Source organism: Punica granatum, chromosome 6 (assembly GCF_007655135.1).
Source record: "Punica granatum isolate Tunisia-2019 chromosome 6, ASM765513v2, whole genome shotgun sequence".
NCBI lineage: Eukaryota > Viridiplantae > Streptophyta > Magnoliopsida > Myrtales > Lythraceae > Punica > Punica granatum.
In genome coordinates, this window is record NC_045132.1 from 9,758,522 (window position 1) to 9,773,310 (window position 14,789).

Genomic DNA, 14,789 nt, shown 5'->3' on the forward strand with positions numbered 1-14,789 from the left:
AGACTTGATTCCGGTAGAGCCTGGCGTTCCTCTCCCTCCAGATGCAGTAAATGTAGTGAGTCCAGAGAAGTTTAAGACAAATAATATCCAGCTTCTTTCCACGGAGAGAGGAGACCCAGCAAAGTTCCGTATTCCAGTCGACATTGTGTTTGTTCATTCCAACACGGTCTAATAAACTTCTCCAAATCCCTTGGGTGATAGGGCATTCAAAAAAGAGGTGATTTCGGGTCTCCAATTCCAAACTACAGAATTCGCATTCGGGTGCAGTAATCGAGATTCTCCAACTCATAAGCCTATCTTTTGTACTCAATCTATTATGAATACAAAGCCAGCTAATGAAAGAGGATCGAGGAAACTGCCCCTCAAACCAGATTGCGTTCCTCCATTCCATCTTCTGGCTTCTGGGACTAAAGCATTTCCACGCACTAGCAACAGAAAATGTCTCGGATTTGTGAGCCGTCCATGTGTTCATGGGACTTAATCTCTATATATATCATAAGTCAATAATAAGTGCATCACTTGTCAAACTTTCCCTATCAATAATTGATCTTTGCAATCAATGCATTAAGTTTCCATGGCACGGGGCAAGACGCTATTAATGTTCGGTATGAATGTTTCATAAATGGAAAAATTCTTTGGTAATTAGAAAGTATCAATCAAATTACAATAAACGAGGAATGAATATTAATAACAAAAGTAATTGTGATAATTAGTTTTCGTTATCACATCATTGTAAGATAAAACCATTCAATAAATAGTCAATTAAGAACTAAAATTCCTAGATAAAGGAGAAAAATGTGATATGTAAGGAAGAACTAAAAGGGAACATCCCGAGTACATATGAAAGGCTAAACGCTGCTGACCACAATTTTATCTTATACGATGCCACATATATAAACTAAATAATCCCAATCAATGGTATTATTGCATTGATTCCGACCTATATTTGCTTTTTCATAGTAAAAGAAAACATCCTCTCGAACTATTGGCTGAGCTTACTCTCTTGTTGGGCATCAATTCAACCTTAGTCACGAGATGCCTGTAGACTGTTAATTGTAATTTCCGAAATTAGTGATATAATATTGGACATGGCTAGTTGATTTCCTGGGGATGAGGACTAATAATCTTAATAGAAGCACAGGCTAGAACAGAGGGGGCATCCTCTTGTATGTCATAATCAAATCATCCATGATTTAATTAGGGTTAGTAGAGGGATGGATGTTAGATTTTCACAAAGGAAGAGACAAGAGGTTGCATGCACAACAATGTACAGACAAATAGGGTGGAGAGACGGTCACCAACTCCCACTTGCTTCCCAACAAGAGAATAGAATGTGGAAAATTTTCGGACCCCCCCGAGAGACATCACTATGAAATTCCTCTTTTCCCTTCCCTCCCTCCCTCCCTCTCTCTCTCTCTCCCTCCCCGCTCTATCAGTCAAATCTTCAATATAGCCCACCCGCATTTCTCTCTCTCACTTTATCTTTGCTCGTTTCTGTCCGTCTGAGATCTCATCCTTCACTGAAATGAGCTAAAAATCAAAACTTGGGAGGACTCAACTTTTCCACTCCGAAAATGTCAATGCCCACGAGAGGAGACGAGCTGGTTTTCTAGCTTTTGCTTCTTTTAATGTGGGAAAAGCCATAGCCTTTTACATCTATATATGTCATCCATATATTGGATATATTGGGAGGGGAGACAAGAAGGGAAGTAAGCATTTGCAATTGCAAGCAAGCTCCTTGTTATACCTATTGCTGGTCAAAAGCACCCAAAAAGTCGCCATCTTTTCTTATTATTAAGCTCCATTCGCGGGATTCTTGCGAGGGGGAGTAGTTGCCTGAGGGCTCTGTTTTCTTGTTTCCCGCGGTTAACCCGCAATGATGATCACCCCCGCTCTGACCTGACCTGACCTTAAGTCCCTCTCAGAGTACCTGTGAGTTGAGCCACATTCATTGATGCCCAGGTTGTTGTTTTGGTCTTTTTCGTGTTGTTTGTCAGTGGTCAGACGCAGACCGCAGAGCATCGTTCATGTCCTGAGCTTGCCGGTTTTTGCTCTCTCAGGGATGGGTTTTGGTGGGGAGGCTAATAAGGTTTTGGAGCTTCCAATGACGTCCCGACACAAGCGTTCCAAGAGGTACAAAGCTTCATACTTTCGGTTCAAATGTGCGACTTCTCAGAAGTTTAATCAACGCCTTTTGCTTCAAATGTGCGATTTCTCAGAAGTTTAATCAACGCCTTTTCTTCTCATTTAAGTGTAAAAGGGTCAGACATTAGTTTTTTTTTTTTTATAAATGTTGTAATCAATGAGGAGCAGCAGCAGCTCACTGTGAAAGTGAAACTGCCGAAAACCAGCAATAGCAGCAGTATTAATGTCTGTCGGATCAGAATGTGTGTAAAAGTTTGTGCTTGAAATGCTCAATTAATAGTGGGGCTTGGGCTTGAGACTTCTCTTCATTTGTCGTACCTTTTTCGTTTTTTTTGTGCTTACATTCATTCAGTGGCAGCTTGCCGGGCAAGAACAGGGCTTCCGAAGACAGTCTTGAGGTTTCAGTTTCTCCCGGATCTTTGCTCCGCGTGAAGCAGGTGCATAGGTTCTTCCTTTTCCTTCCTTTTGCTTCGAGGCTGTGAGCTAATGTATAGTTTCTGTCAGGGAGGTTATCCTGTTGCTTGATTTCTATCGCGTTGGGAATCAGCATATTATGCAAGTTATTGATGTCAGTAGAAATTTCGCACCGTTGTGCTAATTCTTTCAGAGGGGTGGGTCAGATTCAATGCTTTTGCCAATATATATTTCAGTGAGCACGCAGGTCCACTGATCTCGCCCCGGAGATAGGAAATCATGTGTTTGCTTATTTAACCTCATTAGCAGTCCCTTTGCTCTTTCTGCATCAGGGCATGGATAATTTGAGGGGCTCTGCCATTACCAAGAAGAAGCAGTCCTGTAATGAAGCCCATAACTCTCTAAAGCAAGAGGTTTGCACTGAACGGCAACTCATACGTGTAGAAGCCCTGAAAAAGGTTACAGAGTCTTACGACTCATGTGATTTTTATCTATCCATGCAGATCTTACAGCTCGAGAAAAGATTACAGGATCAGTTTCACGTACGGCATGCTTTAGAGAAAGCTTTGGGTTATAGGAATTCTTCCCAGGATGGTGCTGTCAACAACTCCATGCCCAAGGTAGACATTACTTCTGCCTTGAATTCTATGTGGGTACTGTTGCTTCAACTCAGTTATCTCAACGTTACTTCTACTTTACGTGTTGACTATTCACAAGTACACCGAGGAATAAATTGTAAAGCTGCACATCTTTTCTTGGTTGATATTTGTTATCGGGTAGTTTAATGCCATTCATAGTTCTGCTAATGATGGATATAAAATGCCTTTTTTTGTGTTTTTGTTTTTTTTTTCTGGCACATGTTTAGCCTGCAACAGAGTTGATCAAGGAGATTGCAGCGTTAGAGCTGGAAGTGGTTTACTTGGAGCAGTATCTTCTCTCATTGTACCGGAAGGCATTTGATCAGCAAGTTTCATCTGTGTCCCCAACTGCCAAGGATGATAAACTAAATTCACCTTTAGAAACACCAAGAGGGAGGCTTCTCAGGGTTCCAAAACCTATTGATGTGATGCCCACAGCGAAGAGGAAGAGTCCAGCAGTAAGATCAGGTTGTCTGCAACCTGAAACTCCATCTGTAAAGCCAAACCTTTTTGCCGAGGATGAGAAACTGTTGGATTCAGGGGTTCAACGCTGTCATTCCTCCTTATCTCAATTTTCAGCCATTGCGGCCAGGATTTCTCCTCCTGATGATAACTTGGATAAAGCTGTACGTGCTTGCCAGTCTCAACCAGTCTCGCTGATGGAGGTGCGTAGCCTTTGTTTCCCTTCCGGCTAACACTGGATATGTCACTTTGATGATGGGGAGTCACTAACTGCCACAAGACATAGCTCGATGCAATAGCACAACAATTTTAGTGTTAGTTTAGGCCATGTAAATTTCCAACCGTGTTATGTGGTAATTGATTCCAGTCCATTCTCTTCCATTACCTCGTACAAAAAGTCGATGCACAATTTCTTCTGCATTGAATGCTATAATTTTAATTCACCATGCAATTTCTAATTGTGAAATTCTGGTTGTGGCATCTAATGATGATTCTCAATGGCTTATTGCAGTATGCTCAAAACAATGCAACAAGCGTGATTAGTCTTGCGGAGTATCTTGGAACCAGCATATCTGAACATGTTCCCGAGACCCCAAACAGGCTTTCGGAGGATATGATTAAGTGCATGGCGGCTATATATTGCAAACTCTCTGAACCTCCGCAGCCAAATCACGGCCTTTCCTCACCAAATTCCTCCCTTTCATCTGCAAGCGCTCTCTCTCCTCGGGAACACTCCGATTGGAGTCCAAACTTCAGAAACAATTCTTCATTCGATGTAAGGCTGGATAATCCTTTTCATGTCGAGGGGCTCAAAGAGTTCAGTGGACCGTACAGCACAATGGTCGAAGTCCCGTTTATTTATAGAGACAGCCAGAAATTGGGTGATATCGAACATATGCTACAAAATTACAGGTTAGCCATGAGCCTTCTTGATGTTAAATAACAGATAAAACTACTTATGTCTTCATCGAACAAGCTTATGGTATTGGGTATGTTGATAGTGATCATCCAGATCTTTACTAGATAACCCGTCAGGCACCTATCCAATCACAAATTTGTGGACAACTTAAAATATTTAACCAGTTGGAATTTATCCTTTCAAAATCTAAAATTTGAGCAAATGGGGTAAATTCTGCCCTGCCTTCTGTGTAGTTTATGCTCATGATTGCTCCATTCTGTTACAGATCACTCATCTGCCGCTTAGAAGAAGTCGATCCGAGGAAGTTAACGCACGAGGAGAAAGTAGCCTTCTGGGTTAACATCCACAATGCATTGGTGATGCATGTAAGAATTTCTCACCCGTAATAAGATTTGTCATGGTTCCTTAATTTCGTAAGTTTGATTTCTAATTTTAGTATGTGATTGTTCTCACTTTAATTTGCATGCTAGGCATTCTTAGCGTACGGAATTCCTCAAAACAGCGTAAAGCGGATCATTTTACTTCTCAAGGTAACTGAAAAATGCTTTAATAGATATTACTTTTTGGTGAGACTTGCTACAACTTCTTGTCCTCACAATGTTGCATGGTTCAGGCTGCTTATAATGTTGGGGGTCACACAATCAGTGCAGACGCAATACAGAGCACTATATTGGGATGTCGAATGTCTCGTCCAGGGCAGGTACACCCAACTTGGCAACCTCGTTATATGCATTTCTTCAGTTGAAACTGCTAATTCATATCCTTTATTTATGTTTGGACATGAAATCATGGTTTTAGTGCTTGGGTTTAATGGATATTTCTCAAATTACTTCTGAGGCACTCTTTTGTTATTGAAAGCTTCCTTCTTGAAGTAAGACGGCACTGACTTTCAGCATAAATGAATTTGAAAATCCAAAACTTTGCGTAACTAGGCCAATTTCAAGTTCAACTTGCTGGACTCATATCACTTTACCTATGTCAAAATTTTAAGAGCTCTGCATTAGTTGTGGAACTTATTGAATTACTTCTGCTTGCAGTGGCTCCGTGTACTATTTTCTCCAAAAAAGAAGTTCAAAACTGGGGATAGCCGACTAGCATATATAATAGAACGCCCGGAGCCACTCTTGCACTTTGCTCTGTGTCTTGGAAGTCACTCTGATCCTGCGGTAACTGACATTCCTCTCTATGTTTGCAATCCCCAGTCTAGGTTGCAGCAAACCTCACTTTAAATTCTATCCGAACTTTGAGATCTAATTTAGTTTCAAATTTCCAGGTTCGAGTATATACCCCCAAGGGACTGTTTCAAGACTTGGAAATTGCCAAGGACGAGTACATACGAGCCACCTTTGGTGTACGCAAGGACAAGAAAGTCTCGTTGCCAAAGATCGTCGAGACTTTTGCAAAAGATGCAGGACTGTGCCCTGCTGGTTTGGTAGAAATGATCCAACAGTCTCTGCCCGATTCTCTCAGGAAGACCCTGAAAAAGAGCCTGCTAGGGAAGTCTCCAAAGAACATCGTGTGGACTCCCCACAATTTCAACTTCCGATATCTCATATCAAAAGAGCTTGTTAAGTGATTTGCTAACTCCCAGCTTTTCTTGCTCGAGCTCACTGATGAGTTCGGATATGGGTACATGATTGTTGGTCCCTATGATACAAAGTTCGACTTGCAACGGAGATTGAGAGGATTGAGAAATAGCGACTTGCGGCATTTAACTTTTGCATGTTGTAGTTTCCAGCGTCTCGAGAATTGGTTGTATTTCACAGTTTTATGAAGCCATGGATGGGTCGGTATTGATTGTTAGGCGTTGTAAATATAATGTTTGTAAATTGTTTATTCAATTGTCATGTTCTGCCCCTGGCTGTGTTCACAAACTGATTCCATTTTGCTTTGTATATATAAATTACATTGTAACAAAGTAACCAAATACAGTTGTCAAAAGCAGAAGAATGTCTAATGCCTAATGAAGATAAAGCTAAGATCTTGCCCGAGATACCCTGAAGGACCGACCAAGTGATACGCTATGGAATCGTCGGGTCCCACAGTTCGCTCGAACTGCCCCTTCAAGTACTTGAACCCACAACTAGACCCATCACCAGATGGCAATATTCCCGCCCCGGTCGACACAGCATTGATCATTTTCAACAATTCCTTGTCCTTCTCTACTACCTCCTTCGTAGCAACACCCATGCTCTTACCATTGCAGACAATAATCCACTCAGACCTTTTCGGGTCTCGGCCCGTGAAGATCATCCGGGTCGTCCCGAGCTGCACAAGGCCTGCAAACTCTCTGGTTCGCAGGGGAAGTTCGATGAGGACCAAGGGAGGGCTCAGTGGAGTCCGTTGGAAGCAGAGTCTTAATTTGGCGTTGTTGTTCACGGGGCAGAGGATGGTGCCGGTGAGAGTGGGGATTGAAGTGTTTGAGGAATATTGCAGGAGCAAGTAGTACAAGGGATGGCATTGGCTGTGCCAGCAAGGTATGACGATGTTTACGATCGGTCGGAGGATGTCTGACCACGACAATGGCTGCTTGTGGTCGGCGTCAACATTGTTGCTGGTTTTTTCATCTGAGCCACCAGCCATTGCTCATGATATATGGTTTTTGGCTTTCTTGCTCGGAGTGCTTGTGCGATAAGATTGCGTTAACGGATAATAATCAGGTAAGAAAACAACGAACCTGAACGGATATTCAGCCTTCATGTCTAAGAGTGGTGATTTGTTGCTCACCCAAGATATTTACAGTTTTAAAATCTTAGGATTTTTATTTGGTACGCTGCCCATCATGTGGATCTCGATGTTTCATTTGGTACGTGGATGGAATGGAATCTACAGAATCAAATGTATACCATATATATATATATATATATATATACACAATATATAATATATATTTAGGTATATAAAACTAATATATATAAATATGACAATTACAAAAGTAATGGAAATGAGCAAATGACCATTACTTATTTATTTTGAAATGTGCATCCGTCAAATTGAAGTAAAAAATGTTACTATGAGGAAATGTCCCTTCGAACCCATACTAGTATCATCGAATGAGAAAATGAAAATAAAAGAATTAAAATGTTCAGTTTATTCTATTTCATTACTCCTTCATACCAAACATAATCTACGATTTTAACTCCCAGTACACCTTTTACCAGATTATAACTCCCAGTACACCTTTTACCTCCGCATGTTTTCGGCGCTGAATATTTTGATATTTTGAGATTGTCCTCGACTTGAGAACAAGTGATTCTGGGATTCGATTTTGAACAGTGGATCTCCCTGCTTCCAATGCTTCCAACAGCTCAGTTCATGCTGGGAAATAAATACCATTTTCCGAGAGGCGGAAGAAGATAACTATGTTGGACGATAGCATAGGACCATGGGTTATTGACAACCTTCTATCATAAATCAATCCTTATGGGGCGAGACATAAAAAAGATTACAGGAACTCGGCTTCAGATGGTCATTAGTATTACATTAATAGGATTCATATTTTGATTAATACGGCCTCTCCCCAACGACATTGCCGGGGGGATTATAGAAACATATAGTTAAACTAGTCTGGTCCTTTGGGCATGTTGCTTGAGCGCAGCCCAACTCCATGCTATTCCTCCACACAACCTGTTTTATGGAAGAAAGAAGCACAAGATAAAGCAAAGAAAAAAAAAATAAAAGAAAAGGACGAAAACGTTGTTGCAACTGCAACTAAAATCAGGACTGGTAAAGAAAAATCCAGATAATAGAAAAATCGAAAATTTGCTCCTATGCCAATTCGAAAAACCAAACATATCGTCTCATTTTCCTAAAATATCTGGATTTAGTTCGGTTTCGATTTCTAAGGTTGAAAACCGAGAAAACCCAAACTGAACCATATAACTATTCGTAGTTAATTTTTCCCTTACCACACCTAGATGAGCTCCTATTTGGATTTGGATTGGATGTATACTAAATACTTACTCGTGCATAGCACGAATTGCGCGCCTCAACTATAATGCAATTCCCTATGGATAGATTAATTTGGAAGAGGAAGTAAAAATTAAAAGTAGGAAAAAATAGAAAGTAATAATTGGGACAAATTTTAAAAAATAAATAAAAATAATGAGGTTGAGAGGAAAGGGCAAAATAAGGAGAAGTTGAAACGTGAGAGGAAAAATATAGAGAAATAATATTAAGTGGACAATGTTATCCTTCACTTTTCTATTTCATTTTAAATTGTATCACATTTAAACAAAAAATAAGGCTATTTTCGACTAATCAACCACATCCTATACATAAAATGGTAGTTACAAAAGTGGACTTCGCTTAAATAAATAATAGTGTAAGATTAATGAATTTAGTTCATTTATAAGCTTTTTTTTTTAATCTTTGATGTGTCTATTGTAATCACTATTAAATTCATTTGGATATGTAAGGTATTTTACTCTTATTTTGAAGAAATCTTATCCAATTTAATTTGGATTTTGCATAAATTATAAAAAATCATGAACTTTGGTTTTTATCTCAAATATGTCACAAAATATTATTTGTAAATCATAAAATCACCAACTTTTATTTTAGTCTTATATCTATCGTAATGTTCAATTTTATGTAAATTTGTTGATGTGGAATCACCATATCATAAATTAATAATAATAAGATTAAAATTTATTTAAATTACAAAATTAAAGAAAATAATTGAAAAAGGAAGAAAAACCCCAAAACCCTCGGCTCCCGCAGAGGGTGGGGGCTCACCGGGTTGGCTGCCTTGCAGGCAACCACCAGCCTCAGGGATGAGGTCGCGAGGACTTCTTCCTGTGGGTTGGCAGCCGTCCACGATGCCTGATATTACTAGAAATCATCAGAAAAAAAAGAAGAAAGAAAATGGCATTATCGGGGTTGGTGTCCCAAGGGACGAGGTCGCCAGCGACTCAGGAAGCACCAACGACCTGGTCGGTGACCTTTGGGTTTTTTTTAATAATCGATAATTTTTTTTGGTGAGTTTTAAATTGTATTATTTTTATTTATAAAGCTTTTGCTGATACGGCGATGCCATGTCAGCAAATTTAAAGAAAATCTAAAAGTATGAAGACAAATCAAAGTTTATGATTTTATGACAAAAAAAATCGTGATATGTTTGAGACATCATGATCTTTTAAATAATTACCCTTTTGATTTGGGGGTATTATTATGGCTGATTATATATTTGTTCAGATGGTTTTCATGGAATACCCAAATTGATTCCTATGTAAACTAATGTTTTGGATACATTTAAGTCCTGATGTGATCGAAAATAAAACTCGGTAAACTTTGGAAATTGAAATAAAATTGCTCAATTTTATTTTATGGGTCTTCACTAAAAACTGCAGTTGGGTTTCGATTTTGGTTAGTGATATTTTAAAAACCGAATTTTTGGTTTAATTTTGGTATAGGTGAAACACGAAGCAAAACTGAAGAACGATCGCCCCTATAATACATATATTGGATGGAGAAAGGGGCCGATGACGTGCAATGACAAAACCGAGCTTAGAACTAGAGGTTCCACTTTCAATTCTGCCATTAGAATTAATATCCCAATATTTTCTATTTCCTATCCATTCACTAAGCCCATCAGCTCCGAATGACTACGAGTGATGATAACCAAATTATTGGACAGTCCTGGCATGACGAAGTCACATTAATTGTGGACATAAATCATTGTTCAAGCAATTATTAACTGATCCATCTGTCCAATGGCATTTTAAAAATTCATGAAGAATCTAAATTAATTTTTTAGAAAATGCAGTCTAAAAACCTCACATATACAGTTCGCAGTATAATTGAATATTATTATAGTAATTTTATTGTTTTCGAAATACACCACTTGCTAACTAATGCATAGTGAGTCTTGACTATTCCAGATTTGAGATAAGTCCGCCTAATAAGAGATGAAACCCTCACTCATAGATTGACTCGAATCTAAGTGAACACATGCGGAGCCATTTAGTACGATCTATAGAGATTTTATTTATAGACAATAATAATATTAAAATACTCATAGTTCTGACCTGTGTGTAGACACCGCACTGGCGATTGGGAGCACAAGAGTTGTCGGCGTGGTTGTAGAAGCTCTTCTCCTTGACCCACTCCTCCACGGCGGCGCGTGGGGCCACCGCCTGCCCACTGGCCAACAGCTGGTTGCCTCCGTACTTCCCCGCCGTCAGGTTGGCGAACTGGCAGCCCATCTTGTCCCGCTGGTACCTCACCAGCAGGCTCGTGAGGTTGGCCAGCGCCTGGCTCCACTTGAGAGGGCCCACCCCCACCCCGGACCTGGCATCATTATGCGCCTCGAGGAATTCCTGGCTAGCGTTGGGCGGAAACGCCGCCGGGGTTGCCCGCGGTTGGGTGGCCACCGGCCTTATGGCATGGGCGGAGCCGTGGCAAGTAGCTAGAAGAAGGACAAGAGATAGCAAGACTAGCCGAGCCATATTTTGTGCCTTTGGGGATGCGCTTTGGCTTTTCGATCCTTCCCTTCATAGAAGAAAGGGACTAATTTAAGAAGGGTCCGCACTGTCTAATACCAGTGGTACAGTGCTCTCATCTCGATGAAATAATTATAACTTGTCGTTTTATCACGGAATTATTATCCGTGACAATAATTAATATATTTTTATTTAAATGGATCATTTATAATATGTAAAGTTAAGTTTCTGGTGATTTTCAAGCTAATCATGAACTAAAATCGTTAAATTCATCATATGAGTTACTCTATTAAATATCTTATTTTATTACATAGAGACATAGTACCCAATTCACTTAAAAGTCTAAATATTATAAATAATTTAATAAAATCTAATGAATATAATTAATTTTAATTAAAATTAAGGTAATTAAATAATTTTTAAATTTAAATGAATTATCAAGTTTCAATATCGAAATTTTAGAAAATACTTTACTTTTTTTAATTTTACATTTTTTCTATAATAAGAAATCACTCAAAATATTTAAATGTTCAACTTAAGGTAATATAAATTTATCTCATATATTGTTGCGGTTTGCTTAGCATGTTATTAATACGCTTTGTTTTGAAAAACCTAGATATAAGTTTTATTTTTAAATATTTTGCGACATTATTTTGTTTTTATGTATCTAGTAACATCTCCACTTCACTTTTATTTAAGTAAAATTTTTCATCAAATTAATATCAGTTATTTAATACAAAAACATATAAATTATGAATAGAAAATTAATTATTTGAAATATTCTTTTATTATATTTCTGCAAATCAGCTTTTACATGCGTTCACTGAGAACTAACAAAATTAACTCATCGAATCAAATTCAATATTCATCAAACTCAATTAAATTGTTACATTTTTTACATGTGGTATAAAAGCTTATTTGCTTTATTTTAATTCATTTTTTTAAATTGTCGAACCCATTTGTACAATTTCAATAATATAATTAAGCACTTGAAAATTAAAAGCTACAAAAAATTAATTTTTATAAATAGAGTTAGGAGAAATATACTCATCTCTATATTTGCACAACTCATAGATCAATTTAATTGCAATATCTTTTGGGGCATGACGGCGTCACTACCTTATTTAGGCATTTGGCTTATGCCAAACAGCGTCAAGTTTTGTCCTCCCTCTCCTTAAAACGAATTAGCAAATCCCAGTGTAGGAGGATATAAAATAATATTGATTGGAACTGAAGAAAAGACAAAACCTATGTAGATCGTTCATAAAAGGGAAAACTATATTGATTTCGTTGAGACTGTAGACAGTTTATTAGCTATGAATAATTCCTGTTTGAGTATTTACTTATCTTGTTAATGCAATGCTTCCAATGAAAGTGGCTTGAAGAAATATTATTCCTAGAAAATAATTCCTGTAGAAGTTGAAAGTTCTCGAAAATGTTGGTGGACACAGCCTATAATCTATACTACTATATAAAGGGCGGACTTGGTGTATCCTGTAGCTACTTTTACAATTATTTTACGGTGTTGCCCTCAATAACTATAAATATATTAAATCTATACTATTATTTAAAGGGAGAACTTGGTGCCCCCGATAATTACTTTTAGGGGTATTTACTTAAAATGACCCATGATTTGTCCGTTTTGTCAAATCTATCTTATGTTTTTTTGGTTAAATCTATCCCATATTTTACTTTTTGCATCAAATCTATTCCGCCGTTATTTTTTCCGTCGACATCTAACGACCGTGCTGACGTGGCGCCTACGTGGCAAATGTGGTCCACTATCTCTCTACGTGTTACGTCAGCACGGCCGTTAGATGTTAACGGAAAAGATAACGCCGAGATAAATTTGATACAAAAAGTAAACCTTGTGATAGATTTGACAAAAAAAAGCATAGGATAGATTTGACAAAATGGACAAATCATGGGCCATTTTAGATAAAAATCCCTTACTTTTATAGTGATTTTACGGCGTTAGCCTCGATAACTACAATTATATTGAAAAGAAGAAAAATAACGTATCAATTATAGTGTCTCACTTTCCCTTTCACTCTCCTACTATCTCCTCCTACCTTCTTTCGTCCCTTCATTTTAATAGAGCTCTTTCTGTGTTTTTTATTTTCCTTGCAAAATTTTAATATAACTTTGATTGATTATACGCAGCACGTAGCGTATGTTGGGGTTATCCCTCCATTTGGAAGAAGATGTCTCTCAACCTAGCCCCCCTTACAAGCTCATATCAAGAAGAGTCTATAATATCTCATTCTTTCTCATTTATTTTCTCACTCTAACCCTAGAGTATCCAAGAAGGTATCTTAGATAATCTCAAAGAGATTACACCATCACCAAACCAGGTGGCTAACCACTCTCTCCCAAACCGACCCCAAGGGCTCCAAAAGCCTCGCAATACCGAGGCAATTTTTTCACTCATACAGACACCTATATATCGGACCTCAAAAGATATCGCAAATATTCTCAAGAGATATTCCAATGTCTCTCCTTAAGATATTTTCTCTTTTGAGTATATTCACAGATTACATGAAATCTAGAAAGCATGAAATACAATCTCAGTAGAATCTGACATTCAGAACATCAGTTGACCTTCTACCAACCATTATTTTTTGAGAAAAATATGTATTTGGGCCATAACTTTTAAATTTCTTTCTTAAGACCATACATTTAGTATTTTACCTAATAAGGCCACCGTGTTACATAAAATGTCCATGTAATCCTTCCTTACTTGTATTATATGTTCTTTCATTTTAGAAATAAAAAATTGAAAATCAATGGTGGTCAAAGAGAGAGGAGGAATCCCTCCGACAACTTTGTTTCGGGAGGTGGTCACCAATGGTAATTACCTCTATCCCATAACCATTTGATGTTATTAACAAGCTAAAAAAGTGGTGCCTTTGTCTGTGGATAAAATCCTTTTTTATAGGACCATTTCCATCTCCGGTGGCTCTCCTCTAGCCACCATTGTGCATTGTATGTTATATTTTTTTTTTCAAAATAAATAAAATATTTTAAGAATAACAATTTTATGTAATATGAGTGTTATTCTATAAAATAAATATATTGTCTTAAAAAGAAAGGAACTCAAAAGTGATGACCTCAATTGGAATTTTTACCAAAAATAATAATTTAGTCAAATAAATCAAATGGAACTAAGTGCATATTTCTCTTCAAATGGAATTGAGCATCATTTCTTCAAATTTTAAGGGAGGTAAGTGCATTTTACCTTTTATTAATTAACCTGCCCACATCCTTCAGACCCACTTCTTTTTCCCCAAAACTTTCTCTCTAATTTCATTTTCTTTTTCTCACTTTCACCTTTTCTGGATAAAAATAAAACGTCCAAGGCATTCTTTGGAAAACCGCCTCCACCTTCTTTCTTTTATTTTATTATAGTTTTATTTGTTTTAAATTATTTATATTCAAAATTCATTACTTATTTGATTAAATTTATTTAATTCTGTTCTTTAACATACAATATTGTTATAATTGTTTCATTTGCACATAAAAATGATAATATAATCGCCTGTAACATGGGCATGAAACTTACGAGACACAGAAATTTGTGTGATTTGCTGTGTAGCACGAGTACAACCCCGAGTGGATATATATGTTTGTATGTATTACCTCTTCTTTCACAATTTGATAATCAGTCTTTAATTATTTGTTAGTAAATCAAATGATGGCCGAATAAAGAGTTGATTAATTGACAAGTGGAGGTGGATTGAGATCTTGCCAATTCGGATTACAAGGTAT

General features: G+C 37.7%; 3 protein-coding genes across 10 annotated transcripts; 1 reads left to right on the top strand and 2 right to left on the bottom strand.

Moving 5' to 3' along the window:
• Positions 1-1,401: 1,401 nt before the first annotated feature.
• On the top strand, positions 1,402-6,419 carry LOC116211348. 7 transcript variants are annotated; one of them, XM_031545689.1, is made up of 12 exons: positions 1,402-1,962; positions 2,061-2,133; positions 2,498-2,582; positions 2,892-2,972; positions 3,063-3,179; positions 3,425-3,862; positions 4,171-4,571; positions 4,844-4,943; positions 5,049-5,108; positions 5,192-5,278; positions 5,616-5,744; positions 5,852-6,419. In XM_031545689.1, exons 2-12 carry the CDS (start codon positions 2,063-2,065, stop codon positions 6,152-6,154), a joined length of 1,872 nt encoding a protein of 623 aa, XP_031401549.1. In that variant the 5' UTR covers positions 1,402-1,962; positions 2,061-2,062; the 3' UTR covers positions 6,155-6,419. The 7 variants fall into 7 exon arrangements, with proteins under 7 accessions (XP_031401549.1, XP_031401551.1, XP_031401550.1 ...); XM_031545691.1 differs by having other exon boundaries at positions 2,504-2,582; XM_031545690.1 differs by having other exon boundaries at positions 1,402-1,932.
• Positions 6,420-6,510: 91 nt separating this feature from the next.
• LOC116211351 lies at positions 6,511-7,397 on the bottom strand. The gene has a single exon (XM_031545697.1). The coding sequence runs from the start codon at positions 7,159-7,161 to the stop codon at positions 6,532-6,534; it is 630 nt and encodes a 209-aa protein (XP_031401557.1). The 5' UTR covers positions 7,162-7,397; the 3' UTR covers positions 6,511-6,531.
• A 546-nt stretch (positions 7,398-7,943) lies between these two features.
• Positions 7,944-11,123, bottom strand: LOC116211350 (STS14 protein). Of its 2 annotated transcripts, XM_031545694.1 has the most exons (3): positions 10,608-11,123; positions 9,316-9,402; positions 7,944-8,205 (listed from the first exon to the last, which is right to left on the bottom strand). In XM_031545694.1, exons 1-3 carry the CDS (start codon positions 11,025-11,027, stop codon positions 8,083-8,085), a joined length of 630 nt encoding a protein of 209 aa, XP_031401554.1. In that variant the 5' UTR covers positions 11,028-11,123; the 3' UTR covers positions 7,944-8,082. The 2 variants fall into 2 exon arrangements, with proteins under 2 accessions (XP_031401554.1, XP_031401555.1); XM_031545695.1 differs by lacking the exon at positions 9,316-9,402 and having other exon boundaries at positions 10,608-11,108.
• Positions 11,124-14,789: the final 3,666 nt, after the last annotated feature.